General features: G+C 44.7%; 3 protein-coding genes across 15 annotated transcripts in view; 1 reads left to right on the top strand and 2 right to left on the bottom strand.

The window, feature by feature from the left end:
• NT5DC2 (5'-nucleotidase domain containing 2) overlaps positions 1 to 4,362 on the bottom strand; it is a 33,960-nt gene extending 29,598 nt beyond the window's left edge. The window contains exon 1 of the mRNA XM_035106133.2: positions 3,299 to 4,362. Coding sequence (XP_034962024.1) covers positions 3,299 to 3,623 — 325 coding nt within the window. The 5' untranslated portion in view covers positions 3,624 to 4,362. The remainder of the gene's footprint in view (positions 1 to 3,298) is intronic.
• An 817-nt stretch (positions 4,363 to 5,179) lies between these two features.
• Positions 5,180 to 12,524, top strand: LOC118080637 (ubiquinol-cytochrome-c reductase complex assembly factor 5). Of its 5 annotated transcripts, none has more exons than XM_035106160.2 (4): positions 5,180 to 5,254; positions 6,824 to 6,960; positions 7,502 to 7,694; positions 10,663 to 12,524. In XM_035106160.2, exons 3-4 carry the CDS (start codon positions 7,544 to 7,546, stop codon positions 10,722 to 10,724), a joined length of 213 nt encoding a protein of 70 aa, XP_034962051.1. In that variant the 5' UTR covers positions 5,180 to 5,254; positions 6,824 to 6,960; positions 7,502 to 7,543; the 3' UTR covers positions 10,725 to 12,524. The 5 variants fall into 5 exon arrangements, with proteins under 5 accessions (XP_034962051.1, XP_034962054.1, XP_034962052.1 ...); XM_035106161.2 differs by having other exon boundaries at positions 5,249 to 5,297; XM_060271509.1 differs by lacking the exon at positions 5,180 to 5,254 and adding an exon at positions 5,935 to 6,289.
• Positions 10,663 to 25,928, bottom strand: part of PBRM1 (polybromo 1) — a 65,357-nt gene continuing 50,091 nt past the window's right edge. For 5 of the 9 annotated variants that reach the window (XM_035106138.2, XM_060271502.1, XM_060271499.1 and 2 more), the window contains 4 exons: positions 20,298 to 20,444; positions 18,466 to 18,533; positions 16,961 to 17,177; positions 10,663 to 15,786 (listed from right to left, as the gene is read on the bottom strand). In XM_035106138.2, the coding sequence (XP_034962029.1) occupies positions 15,614 to 15,786; positions 16,961 to 17,177; positions 18,466 to 18,533; positions 20,298 to 20,444 (605 nt within the window). In that variant the 3' untranslated portion in view covers positions 10,663 to 15,613. The remainder of the gene's footprint in view (positions 15,787 to 16,960; positions 17,178 to 18,465; positions 18,534 to 20,297; positions 20,445 to 25,928) is intronic. The other 4 variants (XM_060271500.1, XM_060271504.1, XM_060271501.1 and 1 more) reach the window with 1 other exon arrangement.

Below are 25,928 nucleotides of genomic sequence, written 5' to 3'. Positions count from 1 at the left end.
CAACACTTCATCACACACCACATCAGCGTCACATTCCTAGTGCCCTAAAAAAATATTTGCTCTCCAGCAATTTGTTCTAAGTGGCCCTGCTTCATTCCTCAGGACTACTGCTATCTAATGAGAAAACACCCCACAAGTGGGAACATGTTAGCTTCCGAAGATGTTGCTACCATTAATATCCAAATGGTAACACTACAAGACAACGAACTTCCCAAACTCATCACTATAGATTTGCAGTTGACTTAAGTCACACAGTACCCAAGTTAAAAAGGATTAAGACCAAGCTTGTTTCGTTAACTGATGTTTTAGCATACAGTATTGTCTTACGTTTTTAATATAAGCTGCCAAGTCCATTGTGGGGAAAACAAAGGTTCCAGCAAATCAGACTTAGCATAATCCTCGGAAGGCTCAGAGGAGCACAGGGAACATTTAATTTTCTTCTCCCCTTAGTCACGCTCACGTTTATGCCTCCTTCCCATTCCTTTGGTTCCACTTCGTCCCTTTCTTTCTCTTTTCCTCCCTCCAGTTTGAACCTTACAGGCTCCTTCCCAACTCGCTCTCTAACCAACTCTCACCGGCGCCTCTGAACTATGTATGTGGAGAAGTGCTGTTAGCGTCCATTCAACAAAAATGCTGTTGGGGGGCAGGGCAAGCTGAAGTGCTGAGGGCCACTGGTGGCCTCTGGCCCACTACCTTAAAATGCTGCCCAGTCTGCTTAGAGCAAGAAAGGTAAATGCTTTGAATTGCACTCAGAAACCACCCAGGAACCAGGGGAGCTGTTTCAAAATAGATGTTACCTGCTCCCTGAAACTGATACTTGTTGATAATCTGGCTGTCACATTCTGTATTCCCTCAGCTGAAGTTTACAAAAGCACTGCAGGAGCAGTCTGAAGCAGAAACCCAACCTAGAAGTTACAAGCATGCATGACAATGGTACCAAAGCTAGGAAATCAGCCAAAGCTGGTACAAAAAAAGTCTCCAGACCACTGCTCCCACTCCACCATACTTCAGGCCACACTGGGTAGACTTCAGGTTTGGGGAACTAGCTTGTTTTTACTAGCTCTACTAACTGGAGCCAGGTGTAAAGAATTCTCAGTTCAGCAGTTTGTTTTGGATACCAGAACTGAATGGAGCTCAGTTCTTCTACAGTTTGGGGGTGGTCTACCCACATCCCCACACTATTCATTTGAGGATTATAATTTAGGGTCAATCTTAGTTAAGCAACTATGAGTGAGAAATCCTTGATAATCTACTTCAGATCACCCAGAGAACTGTCCAACCCTGTATTAAGGAGGCATGTAACCCCATGTAGAGGAGGGAAACAGTCTCTCCAAAAGGGGTCAGAACGTCAGCTTGTTTTGTGCTTATCTAGCTCACCACCAAACTGAATGGAACTATTATCTTGACCATTTTCATTCCAGGTTCTGGTCTGGCTCAGGACAGAATTCGCTTTGGTCACCCTGACAGGCAGGGCCAACCCAATACATGATTTTGGCACCTTTGGTGACCCACAAAAAGGCACCCTCTCCCCACCAGGGAAAAAGGGGTGAGTGAAGATTTCCACCAGGAACAAGGGAGGAAATAAATATATACATCGGCATCTGCTGCTCCTGTGGATCCTGCCACCTGAGCCAGTTGGCTCACCTTGCTTTATGGGTTGGCTGGCCCTGCTGATAGGTGACCTTTATTGAAATAATAATAATAATAATTTATTATTTATACCCCACCCATCTGGCAGGGTTTACCCAGCCACTCTGGGCGGCTTCCAACAGAAAAATGAAATAAAATAATCTATTAAACATTAAAAGCCTCCCTAAACAGGGCTGCCTTCAGATGTCTTCTAAAAATCTGGCAGTTGTTTTTCTCTTTGACATCTGATGGGAGGGCGTTCCACAGGGCGGGCGCTACCACCAAGAAGGCCCTCTGCCTGGTTCCCTGCAACTTGGCTTCTCGCAACGAGGGAACTGCCCGAAGGCCCTCGGTACTGGACCTCAGTGTCCGGGCAGAACGATGGGGGTGCAGGGAATTGCCAGCCCTGTTACTTTTGCTTGATCCCTCAACAACTTTCAGCTGATGACCATGGGGTGAAAGTTGAAGGCACTGTACTGTATTTCATTCTCTTCCAACCTGTGGGGTAGGTTCCAGAGAACAGTACTAGGTTATTGCCAGGTGACAGAGATACAATTATGCTGCAGGGTGCAACCAGTATCAAATATACAAATAAACTCAAGAGCTTACTTGGATTTCTCAAATTAGAACATTAAAATATTTTAATTCATGACAACTCAATATTTTATGGGGGGGAATGAAGGCAATGAAAAAATCTTAACATACTGCTTTTAGCTGCATGCCCATTATTTAATAGATGGTGATAGTCCATTAATTACAAATTTGAAACTGCCCAGCATGACTGATATTGTATCAACTCATTATGTTGTTGTTTATTTTTATGAACATGCATTTTTAGACTGCAGATTTTCTATGGAAAAATATAGCAATGTAAAATTTCCCATCCCATATCACTGGGTTTTAGAGTTAATGAATCCAGTATTTTTTACATCTGTTATCTTGAAACTGTTGTCCCAGCTAGTTTCTTCCACTAGCGTTTAACATACTTGGCAATGGTAAACTACTGATTATGACTTTGCCAAGGGGACATTTACTCACTTTGCGCATACCAGAAATATAAACTGGTTTCTGATGTAGACGTTAACAGTACATCATATGGATATGAAAGGCACTAAAGTAGGCCGATGAGAATTTAATAATAATCTAATCTAATCTATCTATTTCAAGAATACAGTATAGATGCTGATATCTAAGCGATTGAAGGAACTCAGCTATATACTAATATGTGTCCCATATGGTCCAACTTGGTTTATGCACTATTCACAAAATACCGGCAGTATTTGAAGCCATTCTAACTTTGGAGGGCTGCGGATCTAGAAAGTCCTGCTTGCTCTCTGCAGTTACAAATTAGTATCTGATGAAACATGTTGGACAAACCAACAAAAGCAATCAGATGGGATACTGGCCACACAGCTCCCTGGCGAAATTAGAACACAGCTACAGTACTGCACTCCTTTTCTTATACTGTACTGTAAAGCCAGGCTCCGGACTGCTTAATCTGATGGCCCCCAACAGGGCTAACGATCTTCAGTGGGCAACTGGGGGAGGAAGCATTGCAATTCATCACCATCAGGTTCCACTTCCACAAATGCATCAGGCACACGCTCAAATCTCCCACCCCGCGTGGGAAGGCTAATAATAATAATAGTAATAATAATATTTTGGTTACCGTAAACCAGCTTTTTCATCTCGTGGTACCTGGCCCAGAGAAAGGACTTGGTGTCGACCCCTTCGACGGGGCTGCCCAAGGGGGCAGTGGCTGCATGGCTGGAGTCCCCGGCTCTCTTGACTTTGCTGTTCAAGGAGGGCGGCGGCGGCGCGTGTCCCGCCGACTGGTGCTGGTGGGCCCTCGGCTGGCTGCAGCCAGCGCGCCCGTCTCCGCTGCCTTTAGAGGCGCAACTGTGAGTGGAAGCGGCAGCGGCCACCAGCTGCAGACCGACTCCACCGCTCTTCCACACGCTGCCGCCCGCAGCCTTGAGTCCCGCGGCAGCCATAGAGCCTCTCCGGGGCGGCAGGACGCCTCTTCCGTGGGGGGGTTAAAAGGGCATAACCTCAGAGAAGCACGAAAGGGCCACCTCAGCCCCTCGCAGTCCCCTGCTCTGCCTACCGGCCGCGCGACGCAACTTCTCCAGCCGCCGCCGCGCAAGAGCCAAGCAGCCAGCCAATGGAAGCGCAGCCAAGCTGACCAATCCCTGGCGCCCCATCAGGAGAAGACCCCCTTGCGAGGAGGAGCAGACGGCGGGGTCTCCGAACCCAGGCGCTGCGTGGCGACTTGGGATTTGTAGGCTGAGCGAATCTTTTCCACGAAGCCTCCCTCCGAGTATTCCAGGAGCCAAGGACTACCACACCCGTGAGCCCTTTCGCCCGCCCCGCTGGAGGGCATTTAAATCATTCAGTACGGCGATGTTTTCCAAAAGACTGCGCGCTCGACGATTGTGTTGGGCAGCGGTTCTTGCCGCGGGGTGTGTTCTTGGATCCAGCATTGTCATCACAGGCCCAGGTGCTCCCAGTGGCACGGACGGCTTTTTTCCAGCTGTGACTGTTTGGCAAACTACAAGTGTATCTGAACGGATTACAGTACTATAATGGGCTGTTCGGGGGGCTGCCTTTGAAGGCAAGCGGAAAGCTTTAATGAGTGCTGATGCAACTGCTAGAATTTTACCCGGCAGAGCTGGACGAAATCGTATTAAACCGATTCTGAAAAAGTTACGTTGGCTGCCTATTTACTCTCGAGGTGCTGGGTGCTCGTCTTTAAAGCCCCTAAACAACTTGGGATCATAGCTGCCAAGTTATCACTTTTTAAAAGGGATTTTCCCTTATGCTGAATAGGCTTCCTCGCGAGAAAAGGGAAAACTTGGCAGCTATGCTTGGGATGCTGTTTTACAATACCACCCCATACGTGTTTGTGCATGCATCTCATAAAATGGAACCTAGTTCACGAAAGCTTATGCTGTGAGCCGCCCTGTGCTCTTCGGCGGTTAATAAATTATTATTAATAAATATGCCATAATAAATGTTGCCCTTTAAGATGCCACATGACAGTTCTTTCCCCCCGCAACGCAGACTAATACCGTAGTTACAATGTCAGGAAATGACGCATTGGAATTGTTTTGAAGGGAAGTAACAACCAGTCGTATATGGATCCAAGTTGCACAACGCAGCGCTAATAGAGCCAACATCTACAACACTCGGCTTTTTTCTGGATCCTGTATCTTCAACAGGAGTCTTGTCCCTGCCCCCACGAGCATTCTCTGCAACACTAGACCTTCTTGTTTTGTAGTTTAGAGAAAAGCAACAAGGGGACACCTGGAAGCTTATAGCGGCGATTTGAAATCCTGTGCCCCTTACTCGGAAGTACTCCCACTGAACCCAGCGTGCCTTTAATATCGCTAGGAGCTGGCTGCCACCTTCCTCCCTTGCGCTCCCGGACCTGCCATTAGCCCTCGAGAGAGCCTCAGCGAGAGCAAAAAAAAACCCAAACCCATCTCCTCCCGCCTATTCCCCCATCTGTTCCACAAGCCACGCCCTCTAGCGCAGCGAGCCAATGGGATCCGGCTATTTCCCTTAACGCGTTTGGAGGAGGCGGAGCGAAGTTTCCTCTTCCGTCGTCTCTTGCCCGCAAGAGGTAAGTCCGCCGCCTCGCGCAGGTCTCCTCTTTAGGCTCCAAGGTGAGGGGCTGCTGCGCCTGTCCGCGCGCGCGGCAGAAAGTCCTCTGGGCGGCTCAGTGATTGGGTGAATTCGAAAACGCAGAGTGGGGATATTTGCCGTTATGACCGTTGAACCTGCGAGGGGTGGGTGGGGGTGCAGGAGCTGCAATAAACGCTCCAAAATCGGGCCCACGAGAGACTGGAAAGTGTCAATAGAGTGGCAAATAAAAGACGCGGGGGGTGGTGGTGGAACATAGGGCTAAGAGGTGGAATAAAATGATGCACCTTGCGGATAAAGTCACCCGCCCGTTCTCATAGTGCGGAAACTAAGGATCACCCAAGGAAGCTTAATAGTTAAGCTGTGGAAGAGTTTTGTACTGCAAGATGAAACAGTGGGCGGCTTCAAAAGGGGCTTGGGCCCAAGACATTTTGCCACCTGAGGCAAACTACTGAATGGCGGTCCCCTTCCTCCCCACCAGGGAAGGTGTGGGTGAAGAGCTACATCAGGAAAGGGTGGGGCATAAAGATAACAAGGGGGTCTGCTGCCCCTATGGATCCTGCCACCTAAGGCAGTCGCCTCGCCTTGTCTCATGCGTGAGCTGGCCCTGGGTTTCGACAAAATTCATGGAGGGTAAGGCTGCTTGCAATGATACTTATTGGAAATTGAGAGCCTCTGAATACTAGTTACTGGGAATTACAAAAGGAGGAAATGCTGCGGTGGTTAGGCCCTGCTTCAATCCTGTCCAGGATGAAGGACTAGATGGGTTAACAGACTAACTGAAAACAAGACTAAAATGAGTCATGACTAAGGTATTAATTTAGCCCTTTTTTCCTCCAGGAACAGGGCCACCTGATAAAAAAGCATTTAGTTGCATGTTTGTTGAGAATATGTAGCTATTTGTCTTACATGCAAAGAGAAAGCAGCTGTAAATAGTAGGCTGAAGTAGTGATCATCAAGTTTCGTGAAGGGTCTACTGGGCCTATTGACTGATACACACTATAAAATTCTGCAGGTACCTCAAATATACAATGTACTGTATTATAAAACAGGGATGGGTAGCCTGTTCCAACAGCCAATAGGGGCAGTGATTTACAAGGGGCAGGTACAAGAAAATAGGTAATGTTCCAAATATACTGTACTTAGGGACACCTGGAGAAAATGGCAAATGTAAAATATAGGACTGAAAGTTTTAATCAGATTTAATTAATTGCCCTCCTGGTCCTGTGCATATTTACTCTGAAATAAGTCCCATTGAAAGTAAAACTGGCAGTGGCTTTCCAAAGTTTTTTCACTGAGCTCCCCTTGAATAAGAATGAATACTGTAATGCAAAACTTCTTACATGTTAGCAAAGCGATAAACAAGAAAACTGGCATTTATTTACAAGTCAAAGAGTATTGGGTGGTTTTTTTTCATTATTCAGTAAAACAAATGGAGCTAAATATTGACACAGAATCTGTTAACTTTAATGAACTTTTGCAAGTTTCATGTCTAAGCTTGGCTTTTGTTTTTACTTCTCAGTATTTCTCTTTTCCTTGTGTGTGTTAGATGCTGAAGATTCTGTTTATAAACTGAATGCTGCAGAAATAATTTGATATTGCAGTGGTGTCTTTATTCCTCACTTGTTAACGTGAACCTGACTAGGTTGCATCCCAGACATAGAAACACAAATAGAAAGTTGCAAGGTCAGTGTGCTATATTTATTATGTTAATCATTGTTAGGGGTCCTTGTATTTCAGACTAAAATATACCTGACGGCTAGTGCTAAATAAATGTTTAACAGAAGCATAATGATGTTCTGCTGTCAGAAAAAGTGGTTTCCAGGGTTTTTTGGTGAGTAATTCAGGAGAACCCTCATATTAGTGCATGGGGGAGGAGAGAGGGGATCATTTCATCTGGAAGCTGAAAAGCTTGTGCGGATTAAAATATTGTCATAGCGAGTCATATGAGTCAATCTATAAATGAATGTGAAAATGATAGAATGCATATAAATTCAAGAAAACATTCATATGCACTGCCCTAGGAATAATTGCCAATTAAGTGGAATTTACTGATGAGAAAGCTTGCATAGATCAGTCTGCATAGCTCTTTATTTGCCATTTGTGTTTTGAATGTTTATTACACAGGGTCAAGTTGTGTACAAGAAAGATATGAAACCCAGTTGGTTTCATTAGCTATTTCATATAGGTTGATTAATCAATCTTATCAATTTCTTACATTTTCTAGGATCAACCACTCCCTTGCAAGGATTATAAGTTCCTATGTAAAATGCTTGTCAGACATAAAATAAAACTACTCTTGAACATGGTGCCTGGAAAGCAACGCTTTGGAATATATAGGTTTCTCCCTTTCTTTTTTATCCTTGGAGGTGGTATGGAATGGTTTATGATCAGAGTCCGAATTGGAAAAGAGACTTTTTGTAAGTATTTTCATAAAGTTATCTAGTATTTTTCTCTAAGCAGATATATCTACAGTCATTATTAAAAGCCTAGACTTAACAGATATTTCCCAGTTTGTGTAACCCATTACTACCTCTAAAATATGTTCATGATTGCCTGAATAATCATACCTGAAGATTTGCTTTGCTTTATGTTCAGCTTTTATTAAATGGAGAAATAGCCCAATATGATCTCAAACAGGTAACTACAATATGGGTAACTTAAGACTTTATGGCTAATGGTTTCAAAGGTCTCAGAACTCTCTAATGGGATGCAATTGCCCTTGTTGCTCTTCCAAGATAAGTGACATATTTCACAAAGTGCAATTTCAATGCTATGCCCAGTTCAATACCTAGACTGGTCATTTAAGAAGTTGATGGTTTAGTCATATGCTCAGTGATCTTCCCCTCTTCCTTGGAAAAGTTAGAGATGAACCTGGGGAATCCATATTTAAATAGATTTTTGAGGAGGGATGAGCCTCTAGAACAGGCATCCCCAAACTGCGGCCCTCCAGATGTTTTGGCCTACAACTCCCATGATCCCTAGCTAACAGGACTAGTGGTTGGGGAAGATCGGAATTGTAGTCCAAAACATCTGGAGGGCCGAAGTTTGGGGGTGCCTGCTCTAGAAATTTAAGGCAGTGGTAGTATATTGTTGTCTGTGAATGAATGGTCCTCAGTCACAGCCAACAAGGAAGTCTGTTTTTTTCAAAATGGTTTTACCAGCTTTGTTGAGTGTTGGTACTACACCCAGGTGGTTCTTTCTCATGCATCATTCTCCCTATCAAATGGTGAGACAGACTGAAGCTAATTCAAATAGCCTTAAGCAATACGGCCCTGGTCAAACAATCTAATAATTTTCTTGTGCGTGTAGATGAAGTTAGGTGGGATGGGGGGTGGGAAGAGCTCCCCAGGTAGTTGACAGTGGGAATCACTGCTCAAATCAAAGATAATTTTGGCATGCTAAGGCAGCTATCTTCAACCTTTTCAGATCCAGGACCCAGTTTTAATCCAAACATGTATTTGGGAACCCATTTCTTAATCTTTTACCACATACTTCCATGGTGATAATAGTGCTCCTGTTGTGACCCACCTTGGATCAGGCTTGGACCAGTTGAAGAACTGTGCTCTGAGGCATTCATAGTCAGTTTTATTTTTCTGCCTCAGTTGTCACTTCACTCCCTGCCTCAAATTGTTTGTTCAGGACAGTCTTTCCTTCATTTTTTGTCTGTTCTTGGTGTGTGGCTATTTGAGGGACCCTTGTTGTTCCTTCTGTGCTTCTGGCAATTGTTTTTTTCCTGACTTTTTCCATACTTTGCCAACCTGAAGTTCTTCGTCTCCTTCCTTCTCTCCCACCCCCAAAGCCACCTGCCCTCCCCTCCCCTCAGCCATCTTTGCCTGCCTCTCTCTAAATCTACCTTCTTCTATAGTCTGATGAAGAAGTTAAAAATCAATTAAGAGAGGACCCTCTTGTTTATTCCTCACACCAGTTTCCCTACGCTGAATACGATTTGGTCTGCAGTCTCTTTAAGCAGTCTATTGATACTTAACCTGTGATACATTCTTTTTTGTGCATGTAAGATGACATCAGGGACTCACCCTTGTTGGCTATGGGGACTGCTTGTTTTTTAATTAAAGAACTACTTGTTCTTTAATTTTTGTTCCGTATCTTCATGCTTCTCAGTTCTTTTGGCAGCGAGTGTTACGTCTTATACTTTTTTCTGTCAATGTTCTGCCGTTGGCTTATTGCACTTTGCTGGGCTTGTAATAATTAAACTGGCAATGGATGCCTTAGAGTGCCAGAAGACTCTGATTTGAACATTGATTTCTGCTGTCAACCATTGGCTGTCATCTTACATGCATGAAAAGCAATCCTTCACAGGTAAGTACCAGCAGTATCATCTCATGAAATAGGTAGCAGACGTAGGCCAGCAGTAGCCTGGCTAGTTTCTCTCATGAGGCTATTTTGGGTAAACCATATTCACCTGTTTTATGATGCCTGGTTATATAATTTCTAGTATTCTGAGTTGGAACATGGCTGGATCTGTTATCTTTGATCTAACCTTAGAGATGAGGGATCTCTTATTTCTAGTCTTTGAAGGTTAGTGCTAAGATCAGATAAGCCTCTGCCTGCTCTTTGACAGTAAACTGCCAGAGCAGGCAGCCGTTCTCTGATCATAGCGCTGTGGAATTACAGCACAAGATCAGAGATAAATAAGACTCTACCGTCTTTTACCATCAAAGAACAAGCAGAGGCTTGTCTCTTCTCTTGGTTCTCTTGTCCTACTGCACTAGGAGATGTGCTTCTACTTGCTGCTTGATAGTGAAAGGCAGTAGGAGAGGCTTATCTCCAGTCTTAGTGCTGTGGGACGAAAAGTATTAAGATCTGAGATAAGCCTAACACTTCTGCCACAGCTTAAACTTTGATTCACCAAATACAGTATATTCCTGCTTATAAGACTACTTTTTAACCCAGGAAAATCTTCTCAAAAGTCAGGGGTCGTCTTATACGCTGGGTCGTATTTCTTATACAGTGAGTATATCCCAAACTCTATATTTTAACTGGAAAAGTTGGGGGTCGTCTTATACGCCCAGTCGTCTTATATGCCGGAATATACGGGATATATAAGGTGATTGATAGGTGGATGGTCCCATTCGCCTATTAAAAAGGGCCTACTGGTGGGTCAGTGTTAGATCCAGTGCTTTGGTCAGATCACATTCACCATCCTTGTTCTAACAACCTTTGCTTCTATAAATCATTCACTCACTGCCATGGTATATTCTTCAAAATACGTTATTTGGTGCTTTGATCTGGTTTGGCATGAATCAGCCCATTCAGTTGATTTACATTTGAGGGGGGGATAGCTGTCTAACGAAGTGATGTAATAAATGTAAGATGCATTTAAAGGATGCTTTCCCAACAGTATTTTGAGTAATAAATATTTTACAGATGACGTTTACCGTAGAAAAAGGTCTGAGAGACAGCATGAGCAGAATTTGGAAGGAAGATGACTTTGACCCTGAATAATTTAGATGAAATCTGAACTTCTAAATCCTACTTGCCATTCACATTTAAATTAAGAAAATTACAAGTGTTCAGACTGAACAATGACTGTTTCGAGTCCCATGAAGTTTTTGCTACTCAGTTTGCTGGAAGAAGATGCTGTAGCTGTCTTATTGTAATCACAGCTACCCAGGAACTGAACAGTAAAGATCGGTTACAATACTTATATTCTATTTCAGAAGCTGTAATTAATTGTACATTTAAAACATTTCATCATTGGTTTATTGATTAATCATCTGTTTTTATAAACCCTTCCACGAAACACAGCTTGTAGTACTGCTTCTCTTTTAAATTTAGGGAACATGTTTGGCATGACACTGGCTGGTTCAGATGTAGCAAGCAATCGTGAGCCTTGTCCATGCATGCTTCTCTCATTTTCCTCTGGCATGGCCGCAGAGAATTCTGGAAGCTTTGCTCTGGAAAACTTTAGCACATTTCCCTCTTTTCAGCCTGTTCCAGTTGCTCTAAGCAGCTGCTGAATCAAGGGAAGCAGTGAGTGGTTCATCTATTATTAGCCTTTGCAGGGTTGGCTAATGTTTCTTGAGCCAATGACCACATTGATCCAGGGTCAGTCTTCAGTGGGCTGCATGTCATGGCCAAGTATAGAAGTGGCTTTATTATTATTATTATTATTTCTGTGTCAGTGTCCATGCCCCCCCCCGGTGTCTCTTGGAACTGGGCGCAGCCTGCACATTTGCCACACCTGCTTTAAGGGGTTGAAATTGTACTGTATAGTCTTTGATATTTAGTACAAATTACTTTGGGGGGTAATTAACCTAAGTTAACCACAATATGCCCCAAGAAATAGACATCAAGCCTGTATAAACTTATGCACTACTCACATCAAAGTCCTAATGCATGAACACACAGGTGCATATCATTCAGCTTCAGAGGAGTTACACTGCTCAAAATGGGGAGAACACTGGAAAATGTTCCTGTTGCTTATATAGCTCTATGATACCAGATGTGCTCTATACTGTAATTTGTAAAAAATAAATAAAAATGTTTTGAGATGTAGAGTGCACTTTGCTGGTATTGATTATGGTGCAAGTAGATCTAATGAAATTAAGGACATTTAACATTCCTTCTATAGGTCACATACTATATAAGCCTTACATGTACGTAGGAATTAAACGTTAAGTCAAGTCAGTGATTTTCCAGACAGGCAAAATGTGTGACCACTATCATACACCTGAGATTCAGTGGATTTGTGTATTGATTTGATGAATGACAGAGCTCTGTATTAGGACAGTTCAGATTGTTTCATATTAGCCTAGTATTGCTTTTTGGGGGAACTGTGACAGTATGTATAGCTTGCTTATCCCCGTGGTTTCTTTAAAGGACACATCTAGATTTCCAGGAAAACTAAGAATAAGACATCAAACCTGGCTAATCCAAACTGCAAGCTATTTTTATTCAAATTAAAAAGCCTCAGACAAACTGATAGTACATGCACATTGACTAGTTATCACTTTACTCAATGGAGTATACAACCAGGAGTAAAAAAATGAGGCATGGATTAACCAGGTCCAAAAAGCATATATGCTGAAAAGTATATTATAAAACATCAACTTGAATTATTACATAAACACATTTGCTCTAAGGGAAGAGTGGGGAATATGAAATAGGAGATGGAACTGCTGATCACTTCCAAACTGGTTCACTGAAACATGTTTTTTCCACTCAAGCCAACCATTTCCCATACTCTTATCTGAATATTCAATGTCCTTTTATTCTAATACAGTGCATGGCTGTAGCAAAAAAATAATGGGTTCAAATGGTCAAAAAAAGACATGGTTTGCTCTCCTTCTCAACAATTTATAGTTAGAAAAGTTTAGTTAGCTGGTTGTGCAATACTGGATTGTAGCCATCAAACATTAATTCTACATGTTACTGAAATGCCCCCAAGTAAACAGAGACATGATTTTGGAATAAATTAAATTTAAAATAATTAGGGCCAGCCTAATGGTCTAGGAGGAGTGCTCTGCACTGCCATAGAAAAGGCAAAGGCCTCATTTACAGTTCTAATTGTTTACTCCTGGGTTATTAGAAATAGTGAAGCTGCCCTCTTCTTAAATGTCTGGGAAAGACAATGCTGCATATTATTCAACACTGATCCTCCTGAATTATACAGCATTCAAAGGGTGTCTCATCCTGTTTATTTTTTAAATAAATAAAAATAAATAAATTCCAGGTTCTTTGGTGTAGTTTTTGCAATACCTAAAACAAAAAGTGATTGTATTAGTAAAAGTCTATGGTGTTTCCAAGTACTAAAGATCTAGGACTTGCTGCCTCCTTTTGACATTGAAACTGAAATGTGAGAGGTAATTTCAAACACACTGGCCACGATCCAGAAGAGCACCCATGCACTTGCCTCAGTAGCTCCTCAGTGCTGAGCTGATTTGCCATTGGCAGCTTCTGCTAAGTCGCCTAAGGAAAACTCCTGGGTGCATGCACAGATCTGTGAGGTTTTTAAAAATTGCAAAGGCCATATACTAAGATATGTGTGCCACATATGATAGAATGCTAAGGATACAAAAATCTCTGTAATATTAATGCTGTATTTTGCATTAGTATCTCATCTGAAGAACCGAAACTTTAATAGTATATTTTTCACAGGCTACTTGCTGTCATCATCATTATGCATTGTGTCACTGAAACAGATCCAGAAACATCAACTAAATATACATTTTTCTGGATGTGAGTTAAAACAGGTAATGGAATGTAATTTTCATTGGGTGAACTAAAGTTGGTCCAATAAGAGAGTTACTTATCCTGATGAACCACTCATTCTCTGAAGCCAACATGGCAACAATTATTTGTTAAAATCAACTTTGTAATAAAACATGACTTCTAACGTGCCTCCTAACTGATATTTGTGCAAGCTTTGTCAGGTGGTGGCCTCCTGAATTATTTCTTTGAATCCATGCTTGATAAGCATTCCATTACGCGTCAACATTCAAAGCTGTTTTTTCTAAACTTATAAATCTAACTTTAAAGATGAAGAGGGAGATCTAATTGTGGCAGCCCATCTTCGCAACAGGGCTCCCTCCTTCCCCTCCAGTCCCCCAACCCTCTGGAGCATATTTTGGGGGTGCACATGAAGGAGATGCTCCTCTTTGTACAAGTGGATGCCCCCTTGTTCTATGAAGGATGTCACCCAAACATTTTTTTGTGTGTAAATCATATATTTCCCAAAGGAAGGCTGTTGAACTAGAAAATCCTAGTATCAGGGCTATACTATTACACATGATGTTTATCAGAGTTTATGTGCAAACTTCTCTGAAAAATGACTAGTAGCGGGGACAGGGTTCTACATTTCATTTGAGGGGCACATGACTACAATTTGCATTGGAGAGGAAGCTGTCTTGAATTCGCAACCCCTGCCCCCCCTCTGTTTTATGGAAGAAAAAGTGTGCAGTGAAAAGCAGGCTATGCAATTAATGCCATTGGTAGTCTGGCCCTCAGGCCACAAAACAGAGAACTACACAACTAACAACTCCAACTGGTTTCACCTAGGACTTTTTACATGCCTTAAGGAGCTCTCTGCTTTGTAATTGCTGTTACTAGTAAAGACAAATGCTGTATTGTCCTATAACTCTGGTAACAAATATTAGATCAACTTTCTAAAATTTATGCAGGTTCAGGACACGAATTCCTACATATGATGATCTGCTGTGTTGGGCTTATAAGCAGTGCTGTACAGCTAGGACTATGCATATAAAAATTATCAACAGTAGAACTGCAATGCTTTCATCAGAGCAACCTTTAAATAAAAAAGTGTCAAAATACCAAGTCCTGAATAGAGCACTTATTTTAAGTTGTTAAAATACATATGCTCCTTCTGCATGCTCTGTTACTTACCTTCCAATATCACAGTTATAAACTGCATTAAATTTGCAGTGGGAACCTTAAACTACAGGAAACAAAACACCCAATTCTGATTTCTAAGTGAAGGTCTTGGAAACTAAAGCTTTGCACCTTTAAAAATACACATGTATAAATGTTCTGATCTGAGAATTCAAAGATATTATGCATCCTTCATATTAGGACAGCAAAGTAGAAATCCCTCCCTCTTTATACTTAAGCTTACTCAAGTATTTCACCAAGGAGGTGGTGCTGGTGATGATGAGCACAGGTCTCATCCTGGAGAAATAAATTAGGTAGCACACTCTCATCAGGCCAATGTCTATTGGCATCACATGCAAGCCTTCATGTCTGCAGATCTCTTAAAGCAGACTCATCAATACAAGCCCCACTTTGAACTTGTGTGTGCCAACAAAAGGTGGTCTAATCAAAAGATACAGTTTTGCTTATTTCCTTTTATCAAGTTCTGGGAACAAATAAAAAAGGTCTTACATTTACCAAGTTGATTCCATCTTCTCCCTACCCTAGTAGCTTTATTTAAAGGAAGGCTTTAAAGTTCTTGTGATGTATCTGCCAAAAGTCACTACTACACAAGCACATGGATGCTCATGCTGCCAAGATGCAAACTGGGATTAACTTCACATTTCTCTTCGCTACACACTCTTGCTGCTTAAAAAAAAAGGCATGAGAACCTCTGTGTAAGGCCAAATGATGTAACCTTATTTTGCATTTATAAGAAGTGTGAGATCATCTTCCAAGTTAAAGAACCATATGCACAAGTCTGTATATTTTTTTAAAAAGTCAACATAATATAACAAAAAGTGAAATATGCTTATTAAAAGTGTCCTTATATAAAAAAACAATCTTGCAATGTACAGTAAGATGCAATAAAACCAGTATGTCCTCCCCCACCAATAACTAAAACAGCTATTGTTCCACAAAAATTTTATATGTTGGTATCGAAAGAGGATTAAACATTTTCTATGTTGTATGCTTGACGGATATTAAGAGTATCTCTCAGCATCAAGTCTCGAAGGCGCCACAAGGCATCTGCCATTGTGGTGTGGGCCCCTTTGCTTTTCAACCAGTGTGTAGGAAGACGGCTCTCCTGTTCTTTTGAGAGATGGATATCACGTCTTCGTGCTGAAGCAGGAAAAGGACATGCAGTTACATTTCTGTACAGCTTGTCAATATGAATGGAATAAAGTTCCTAAGTAAAATCCACATCATGGACTTCAGTGGGAGAACACACTCAATTATGAACACGAAATCACAGAAATCAAAAGGATTTCACAGAGCTAGCTGATTGAAACTTTCTGCTAAAAAAACATGCACACATGCAGAGTTTTTTAAATAATCACTTAAAGCCAACTACATGAAGTTTCAGATAAATCCATAAACTGAAATAAAAACCAATACAGTGGACCCTCTAGTTACGTACCGCTCTGGATACGTATCTTTTGGGTTACGAACATGGCAAGCAGGCGTGCACAGAAGCAAGCAGCGCCTTTGCCTCCTGACTTTTTGGGTTGCAGATGGACCCCCGGAACAAATTTAATTCAAATATTCATACAAAGGGGTAAAAAGCAATGGGTGGAATTCAACATTGCACTGATTTCAACATTGCCCCCCCTGCAATATTCTGGGGTTCTTCTGCCCTGCTGCAAGTTAATTTCAGGGAGCGTGTGGGGAGAAGCTCCATTTTATAAGCAGAAGCCCTTGTGCAGGGTAATAACGAACTTCCTTAGTGATTTCAACAGATTGCTAAAAGGCATTGTGAATAACTTATCTGCATTAGTGACTACCAACAGAGGTGAAGGAGCTGTCTTCCTCCTCCTCCCTGTGGACTTACTATACAGTATTTGCTGAAACAGGCTTTCAATGGACGCTCCACAATTATAGAACTCCCTTCTCATGGAGGAGTCCAGATTCCTGAATGCATAAAACATTCTCATTTCAGCTGTTTTAAAAGCTGGAGAAAGGAGAGGTGGCGATATCAGTCAACATGACCAATGGTTGGGAAGGATGGATAAAGGGCTTTATACACAGATATGCTACTTCCACTTTAAGGGATGGGGAGGCACAAGCACAGGTCGGGGCTGCACAGGCACACCAGCAAAGACAATCCAGCACCCCCACTTGTGTAACCCAATCTTATAGCCACCTCATTCCTCCTCCCAGTAAATGGCAGCTACAGCTCCGCCACACTGGGCAAGCCGCTCATACAGTATAGTACTGTACAGTAATGGTAGAATTAAAAGGCCAGCCTCAAAAACATTTTTCCTAGGGTCTCTGTGTTTACTGCAAGTAGACTTACCTGAAAGGGTCTGGTCCCACTTGCTAATACTACTCGAATCAGCACTTAGACCCTCAATGTATTTCAGATAAGCCTCAGAATGAAGAAGCCTTTGCGTCTTTGGTGGAGGGGAGACAAACATTGGAGTTGTTGGCTGCTGCATGACTTGCTGGGCTGCTGGATTTTGTCCAGGGTAGGGGGGTGGTGCCTGTTGACCCGGTGGACCAAGGATACCCATCTAGAATAGTAAAGAACAATACTTTTAAAAGGTCAAAAATAGCCTGACAACTGTATCTCATTGAACCAAAGGTAAGTGGCGAACACTGTGTTTCTATAGACGGTTCAGTGAACGAGAAGAATAGGAAAGGGTATAACAGCAAAAGCATCTGAAACATCCTTAAGGGAATAACGGTTACCTTCAGGTGTGGCGAGAAATGTGCCCATGCCAAAAAATAAATCTAAACAAAACATGTTCCACATGGTTTATATCAAGATACCTGTAGTCTGAAATCTCCACAAAACAAATTGCTTTCACTTCCATGCACAACACATTCATACATGTCACATTTTTAACTCAAAATAAAAATCCTTCCAGTAGCACCTTAGAGACCAACCAAGTTTGTCATAGGTATGAGCTTTCGTGTGCATGCACACTTCTTCAGATACTTTTTAACTGTTTGGCTATCTGTAATCTTATTTATTTTTGGCGAAGATTACAGGGAATGGTAAAGGTAAAGGTACCCCTGACAGTTAGGTCCAGTTGCAGATGACTCTGAGGTTGCGTGCTCATCTCGCTCTATAGGCCAAGGGAGCCAGCGTTTCTCCACAGACAGCTTCCGGGTCATGGGGCCAGCATGACTAAGCCGGTTCTGGCGAACCAGAGCAGCGCATGGAAATGCAGTTTACCTTCCCGCCGGAGCGGTACCTATTTATGTACTTGCACTTTGACGTGCTTTCGAACTGCTAGGTTGGCAGGAGCTGGGACCAAACAACAGGAGCTCACCCCGTCACAGGGATTCGAACCGCCGACCTTCTGATCGGCAAGCCCTAGGCTCTGTGGTTTAGACCACAGCACCACCCGCGTCCCCACAGGGAATGGTATTGAGAGCAAAAGGAAGAAAGCAGGGCAAAAAAGCAATAGTCATGAAAAAAAGAACAAGGAATTGTTTGGAGCAGCTTTCCTCAATGTGGTGTCTTCCATACACTTTGAACAAAAACACCCTAAAATCCCTTTCCATTGGTTGTAGTCCAAAATATTTGGAGGGCTGGAGAAGGATGCTGTCCTTCCACAGGTTCTCTCTCACCAGCACCTGTTGCCTTACTTAGCTCTTCATATTTGAGGGGATAGTTTATATCCTCTTAATTCCTACATCATTAAATCACATGCCAGATGTAGTAAGGAAGCAATATCAGAAAATAAGAGGAACCATAAACTCCCTAGGTCATGGGAGGTCAATTTATTTAAAAAAAAACCCTTTGAGAGTATGATTTATAGGATTTTTCCTATGCCTGTCTAAATCACTTACCTGCTGTCCAAAAGGACTTCCTGCTGCGGGGGCTCCTACCATGGAGGAAACACTTTGACCTATAACACCTGTATTTCAAAATGTAAAAGATAAAGAAAAAGGAGTATTACAGGTATTAAAATATTATTCCCTAAGTATTGTTATTAGAAGTAGTAACGTGTGTTGACTGACAGTTTGCGGTGTTTTGGGGGCTTCCATCCAAAATTGTTTCATCTAGTAATAATCTCTTCTATAGGCTCTGAGAATAACCTTACAAAGACTGCTGCTACAAATGAACTCGTGAAGTTGTACAGTGGCTGTTTCTTCATGTTTACAATTTATTCAGCACTAGCCTTCCTGGGGATTATAAGGATACAAGTTGGAATTTTGATCAGATATGCAGTCATTTCTATCCAACAATGACAGGCTTTCCTTGTTGAATAAATGGGTCTTTATCGCAAGTATCTACTTTGTTGGGGTTTTAGTATTGCTTTTAAATGTATCTCATTTTGCGCTTCTAACTGTTTTTAAAAATCTTTTACGTGCAAATAGCCTTGAGATGTTTGCTTAGAAGGCGATTAATACATCAATGATAATCATAGTAACACTGTTTCTGCAGCTAAGGAGACATGGTCTTTTTAAAATGGAGAAACCTGGCAATGATAGTGAACATCCACAAGCACTTTATGGCTGTTCAAAATTCAACAGCACAATGAGCCATAAAGAAACTATGGCACACATCTGTCTTCCAAAGCTATAGTTCATTTCTCACTGCAAATCCTCAAATTCTTGATTGCTGGATGTTAACTGTATACCCTAGCAGGCTTGAAGAAAAAAGGGATCTTAAAGGCAATTATTCATGTTCACAGATTTTAGGGGAACACTACTGTGAAATACATACTTTGAAATAAAGCAGGCAAATCACATTAGTTTTTGCCCACAGATTAACAGCTGAGCTTATCCACTGCATGCAGAAAAGGAGTATGATGTACCGTGTAAAAGTGAAAGAAAAATTAGCAGCAAAAAGGAGAAGGGGCAATGAACAAGGGTTCCATAACAGCCCCTGCCTCCCTATAAATAGAAGTTTAATAATTGGAAACAATATACCCGTTTCTCTTAGTTAATGTTTCATTCATGGTTCTGGATAAATATTGATCCACATCACAAGAGAACATTTAAGTATTTATCAAACTTGGATGAACTGTATGTTAAAGAACAAGCCTGTACCCACATTTCAACCTCTCCAGACACCCATATTCCCCTTTGCTGAAGCTTCAGTTTGGTTTGCTTAAAAATCAGGCTATAGGTTTCATTTTTTTAAATGATTTGCTGTTAAATGAAGTTGTTTGAAATCAGGACGTGTATATTTGAACTAATGGTGCATAACTAAATAAAAAACTAACAGTATACTGGTTTAGGATCCATGCCTGGGAGTGAAAATGTCCAGTTCAACAAACAACATCACCTTCAGCAGTTTCACAAGGACTAGGAATTATGTGTCTTCAATACTCTATGTGTCCGTTCAAGCCAGATCTATTTGGCACTTTTTAAAAAAAAAAACACCTCATGCTAAAAATACAAGGGTATTTCCATGGTCAACTCCTTTGCTGCTGGATCAGTCACATTTGTTGCTCTGCCAACATGTATCAGACATGCCAGGAGGTTTGGCAAATATACTTCGTATATTTCTCAATGCACCTTGCACATCTAGAGAGCTAGACATATCTGGAGCATTCAACAGAAGTCAAGCAGTTAAGCTACAAATGCACAAGCTGCAAACATTTCCCACGGCAATTGGTTAAATGGGGTGAGTACAGAGAGGCGAGATAATGAGTGAATGAGGTCATTCTTACCCGGTGGTGGGATGCCTGGCATGCCTGGTGGAAGTTGGTGGGGTGGAGGCACCCCAGGGTGAAGTGGCGGCATGCTGCCCATGCTAATAATGCCATCAACTGGGCCCTGTAAAGTTGGCAGCCCTGGTGGATAGCCACCTAGCATGCCTTGAAGGACACAACAAATTTCAAACATGCATCAATGACATGCAAAATGATCAAAATAATAACTACATGCACTACCCACATATATGCACCTTCGGTACTGCCATACAGCACTACAATTAGTACCTTGCAAAAATGAACATTGTTACAGTGCCAGATACCGTATTCAGAACAGATTAGTTTTTAGCCTTTTGGCATATTCTTCAGGAGGAAACCAACTGAGCATTTAGAATCATTAAGTGGTTATTATTACAAGCAAATGCAAAACGTTTTGTCAGTCATACGAAAGTATATAACATTGCGACATGCACATTCAAAAATTCATGGGACAGCAATGTAGCTTAACAGAAGATGTATGTATACCAGGCATTCAGGTTGTTTTTGGCTTTTTCACTTACACAGGATGTTAACCACTTACACATATGGGAAATTAATTTAACAACACTGCATAGATTGAGCTGCTTCCCATCTCTCACCTTCATTAAGGCCAAAAGACTACCAAAACAGAAGGTAAATTAAAGAGAGAGAGACCTTATCTTTCATGTGCCATGACAGAAAAAACTCCGTGGACGTTTTCATCATTTCACTGCACAAGCATCTTAAGGGCTCACATGGCTTTTTTTTTTCAATGCCGCAAGTTACACTACTGGTAACTAAAAAAAGCAATGTATTGCACAGTACAATTCTTCACCTTCAAGGCATGTTAATTTTAGCATACTATAGCAATGTAAACAAGGAACCATGTATTGTACTGAACAGAAGGCAAAATGGACAAGTCTCTTGACAGAAGAGAATCAAGGGCACTGGAAAAGAAAGTAAAGATTGTTGTGTTTGGGTGCCTTGAGAATAATCATGGAGAGAGTTAATGGGGGGTATATGTAGGCTCTTCAACATAGAAAATTGGGAAAGGGAAGAGATAGATGGTAATCATAGGGGTAGAATAAGAGGTAATATGAGAGATAAATGTTGGTGGGTGGTTAATAAGGGGAATGTGGGGGTTGTCTTTGACTGGAAAAAATGGGGATTGTTGGGCGAGGGGGACAATGAAGGTGACTGAGAGAAGTATTCTGAGATATTATGGAGAGAGAAGAAAATAAGGATTGGTGGAGAGGAGTAGGTCAGTGCCCTGCAAAATGGGATTGTGTGGGTTTTGGGGGAGAATAATGGAAAAGCACTGAAGGTATTACGAGAAAAATATGGCAGTTATGTCTGTGAGTTGCTTTGAGGGCTGTATATGAGGTCAAAGGTAGAAATACTTTGTCACGTGATAATTTCAAGCATCATTTGATGATTTGCAAGGCTGGAATCAATATTGTGGATAATTTCAGGTAATTATTTACACCAGTGTTTCTCAACCAGTGTGCCTCCAGATGTTTTGGGACTACAGCTCCCATCATTCCTGACCACTGGTCTTGCTAGCTAGGGATGATGGGAGTTGTAGTCCCAAAACATCTGGAGGCACACTGGTTGAGAAACACTGATTTACACATATTCAGACCTACCTACTGAAGGAAAGTTAAGTTTGGAAGTAGTAGCTCTAATTTTATGCTTGTGTAATCTCACTTAAGAAAATTTAACATAAAGCTAGTAAAACAAACAAGAATAATATCAACCCAAGTGGAGATATGTCACAAATGCAGGTTTATGCTGTAAAAGCTACAGGTCTAGGAATGCTGCTGCCCTGTTATAGGAAAGAACGGGCATCTCCTTGAAACAAGACCAGAGAGAGATTTTCCTCTACAATGGTGCTGGCAATCCACCTGACAGCAAAGCGGAGGTCTGGCTTCTAAATGAACCATTAAAAATACAGATTGCATTCTGAAAACTGAACTGAAAGGGAATTTATTTATTTATTTACAAATGGAGCAACATTTTTGGACTAGATTCTCAGCAGCCTGGACGAATCAAATTCACAGCAACAAATTAAAGACTTACGAACCAAGCTGTGTAAAATTTACCGTATTTTTCACTTCATTAGACGTACTGCTCGTTCCTCCTCCGCACCCACCGACAGCAGCAAAGGGGCGGGGGAGGAACGAGCAACCCGAAAGCAGCCCTTTCGGGCCACTCGTCTCTCTGCCACCTCTGCCGCTCACAAGAGCCAGCATAGGATACGCGTTTGGGAGAGGCACAGTGCAGCGCCTCTCCCATCCGCGCCTCCTGTGCCTGCCCCAGCGAGAGGCGGCGGCGGGACTGGTTGTTTATTAAATAGTTTAGTACAACATTTGATTCAGAATATATTTTTTCTTGTTTTCCTCCTCTAAAAACTAAGTGTGTCTTATGGTCAGGTCCACCTTATGGAGCATTCTACTGTAAATTGAGATTTCGTGTTGAACGATCAGGTGAAAACAACACTGGCTGCCATTCAATCACAATGATACTAGTAACTATATTTAGCATTTATATCACACACTTCAAGCGTTCAAAGCATGTTGCAAACATTGTGCCAGTAACGTTTATAGCAGCCAAGTAAGTAGGATAGTATATGCAGAATGGGGCTGTGAGCAGAGAATGAGAGGGAGTGACTTCCTTCTCCCATCCTTCCATGGTTGATGGGAGATTTGAACTGGGGACTTTGGCTCACCGCCCACTCCTAGACAAAATGCTGCTCCAGCTCTTTCTTCAACTGATAAACTTCACTCAAGAAAACAAGAGGTGCAGTGAAACATGTTTAGCAAACCATTCATCATATCATGTACCGTGTTTCTCATATTTTAAGGCATCCCCAAAAAATAAGCCATGACAGGATTTCTAAGGGTTGGTGAAAAATAAGACATACCCCGAAAATAAGCCATGTCGTGTAGCCCCGACCGAGCGAGAGGCGAAGGCGCGGGACCCAGCAGGAGCTCCCTGCCTGCTTCCCCGAGCCGTCGCGCATCGGGGGACAGAGCCGAAGATCGGCGGGCGCTCCTTGCTGGGCTTGACAAGCCCGGCAAACAGCGCCCGCCGATCTTCGGACCTGTCCTGTGTGACAGGCGGGGGTGGGGGGGGGAAGCGGAGATCGTTCTCCGCTCTCCCCCCACCCCCGCCTGTCACCGAAGATCGGCGGGCGCTGTTTGCTGGGCTTGACAAGCCCGGCAAACAGCGCCCGCCGATCTTCGGCCCTGTGCTGTGTGACAGGCGGGGGTGGGGGAGAAGCGGAGATCGTGCTCCGCTCTCCCCCCACCCCCGCCTGTCACCGAAGATCGGCGGGCGCTCCTAGCTGGGCTTGACAAGCCCGGCAAACAGCGCCCGCCGACCTGTGCTGTGTGACAGGCGGGGGTGGGGGGGAAGCGGAGATCGTTCTCCGTTCTCCGCCCACCCCCGCCTGTCACCGAAGATCGGCGGGCGCTGTTTGCTGGGCTTGACAAGCCCGGCAAACAGCGCCCGCCGATCTTTGGACCTGTCCTGTGTGACAGGCGGGGGTGGGGGGGAAGCGGAGATCGTTCTCCGCTCTCCCCCCACCCCCGCCTGTCACCGAAGATCGGCGGGCGCTGTTTGCTGGGCTTGACAAGCCCGGCAAACAGCGCCCGCCGATCTTCGGACCTGTCCTGTGTGACAGGCGGGGGTGGGGGGGGGAAGCGGAGATCGTTCTCCGCTCTCCCCCCACCCCCGCCTGTCACCAAAGATCGGCGGGCGCTCCTTGCTGGGCTTGACAAGCCCGGCAAACAGCGCCCGCCGATCTTCGGACCTGTCCTGTGTGACAGGCGGGGGTGGCGGGGAAGCGGAGATCGTTCTCCGCTCTCCCCCCATCCCCGCCTGTCACCGAAGATCGGCGGGCGCTCCTAGCTGGGCTTGACAAGCCCGGCAAACAGCGCCCGCCGATCTTCGGACCTGTCCTGTGTGACAGGCGGGGGTGGGGGGGAAGCGGAGGTCGTTCTCCGCTCTCCCCCCACCCCCGCCTGTCACTGAAGATCGGCGGGCGCTGTTTGCTGGGCTTGACAAGCCCGGCAAACAGCGCCCGCCGATCTTCGGCCCTGTGCTGTGTGACAGGCGGGGGTGGGGGAGAAGCGGAGATCGTGCTCCGCTCTCCCCCCACCCCCGCCTGTCACCGAAGATCGGCGGGCGCTCCTAGCTGGGCTTGACAAGCCCGGCAAACAGCGCCCGCCGACCTGTGCTGTGTGACAGGCGGGGGTGGGGGGGAAGCGGAGATCGTTCTCCGTTCTCCGCCCACCCCCGCCTGTCACCGAAGATCGGCGGGCGCTGTTTGCTGGGCTTGACAAGCCCGGCAAACAGCGCCCGCCGATCTTCGGACCTGTCCTGTGTGACAGGCGGGGGTGGGGGGGAAGCGGAGATCGTTCTCCGCTCTCCCCCCACCCCCGCCTGTCACCAAAGATCGGCGGGCGCTCCTTGCTGGGCTTGACAAGCCCGGCAAACAGCGCCCGCCGATCTTCGGACCTGTCCTGTGTGACAGGCGGGGGTGGGGGGGGAAGCGGAGATCGTGCTCCGCTCTCCCCCCACCCCCGCCTGTCACCAAAGATCGGCGGGCGCTCCTTGCTGGGCTTGACAAGCCCGGCAAACAGCGCCCGCCGATCTTCGGACCTGTCCTGTGTGACAGGCGGGGGTGGGGGGGGAAGCGGAGATCGTGCTCCGCTCTCCCCCCACCCCCGCCTGTCACCAAAGATCGACGGGCGCTGTTTGCTGGGCTTGACAAGCCCGGCAAACAGCGCCCGCCGATCTTCGGACCTGTCCTGTGTGACAGGCGGGGGTGGGGGGGAAGCGGAGATCGTGCTCCGCTCTCCCCCCACCCCCGCCTGTCACCAAAGATCGGCGGGCGCTGTTTGCTGGGCTTGACAAGCCCGGCAAACAGCGCCCGCCGACCTGTGCTGTGTGACAGGCGGGGGTGGGGGAGAAGCGGAGATCGTTCTCCGCTCTTCCCCCATCCCCGCCTGTCACCGAAGATCGGCGGGCGCTCCTAGCTGGGCTTGACAAGCCCGGCAAACAGCGCCCGCCGACCTGTGCTGTGTGACAGGCGGGGGTGGGGGGGAAGCGGAGATCGTTCTCCGCTCTCCCCCCACCCCCGCCTGTCACCAAAGATCGGCGGGCGCTGTTTGCTGGGCTTGACAAGCCCGGCAAACAGCGCCCGCCGATCTTCGGACCTGTCCTGTGTGACAGGCGGGGGTGGGGGGGAAGCGGAGATCGTTCTCCGCTCTCCGCCCACCCCCGCCTGTCACCGAAGATCGGCGGGCGCTGTTTGCTGGGCTTGACAAGCCCGGCAAACAGCGCCCGCCGATCTTCGGACCTGTCCTGTGTGACAGGCGGGGGTGGGGGAGAAGCGGAGATCGTTCTCCGCTCTCCCCCCATCCCCGCCTGTCACCGAAGATCGGCGAGCGCTCCTAGGTGGGCTTGACAAGCCCGGCAAACAGCGCCCGCCGACCTGTGCTGTGTGACAGGCGGGGGTGGGGTGGAAGCGGAGATCGTTCTCCGCTCTCCGCCCACCCCTGCCTGTCACCGAAGATCGGCGGGCGCTGTTTGCTGGGCTTGACAAGCCCGGCAAACAGCGCCCGC

This window comes from Zootoca vivipara, chromosome 2, assembly GCF_963506605.1.
Source record: "Zootoca vivipara chromosome 2, rZooViv1.1, whole genome shotgun sequence".
NCBI classification, from domain to species: domain Eukaryota; kingdom Metazoa; phylum Chordata; class Lepidosauria; order Squamata; family Lacertidae; genus Zootoca; species Zootoca vivipara.
The sequence above is the reverse complement of the archived record's forward strand: the minus strand, read 5'-3'. Positions and strand labels throughout refer to the sequence as shown.

Excerpts from the sequence above, each read along its gene's own strand:
- LOC118080637 (XM_035106160.2), top strand. The coding sequence starts at position 7,544 with ATGCTTGTCAGACATAAAATAAAACTACTCTTGAACATGGTGCCTGGA. Across the intron at positions 7,695-10,662 it reads AATTGGAAAAGAGACTTTTT|ATGACGTTTACCGTAGAAAA; the intron begins GTAAGTATTTTC and ends AATATTTTACAG.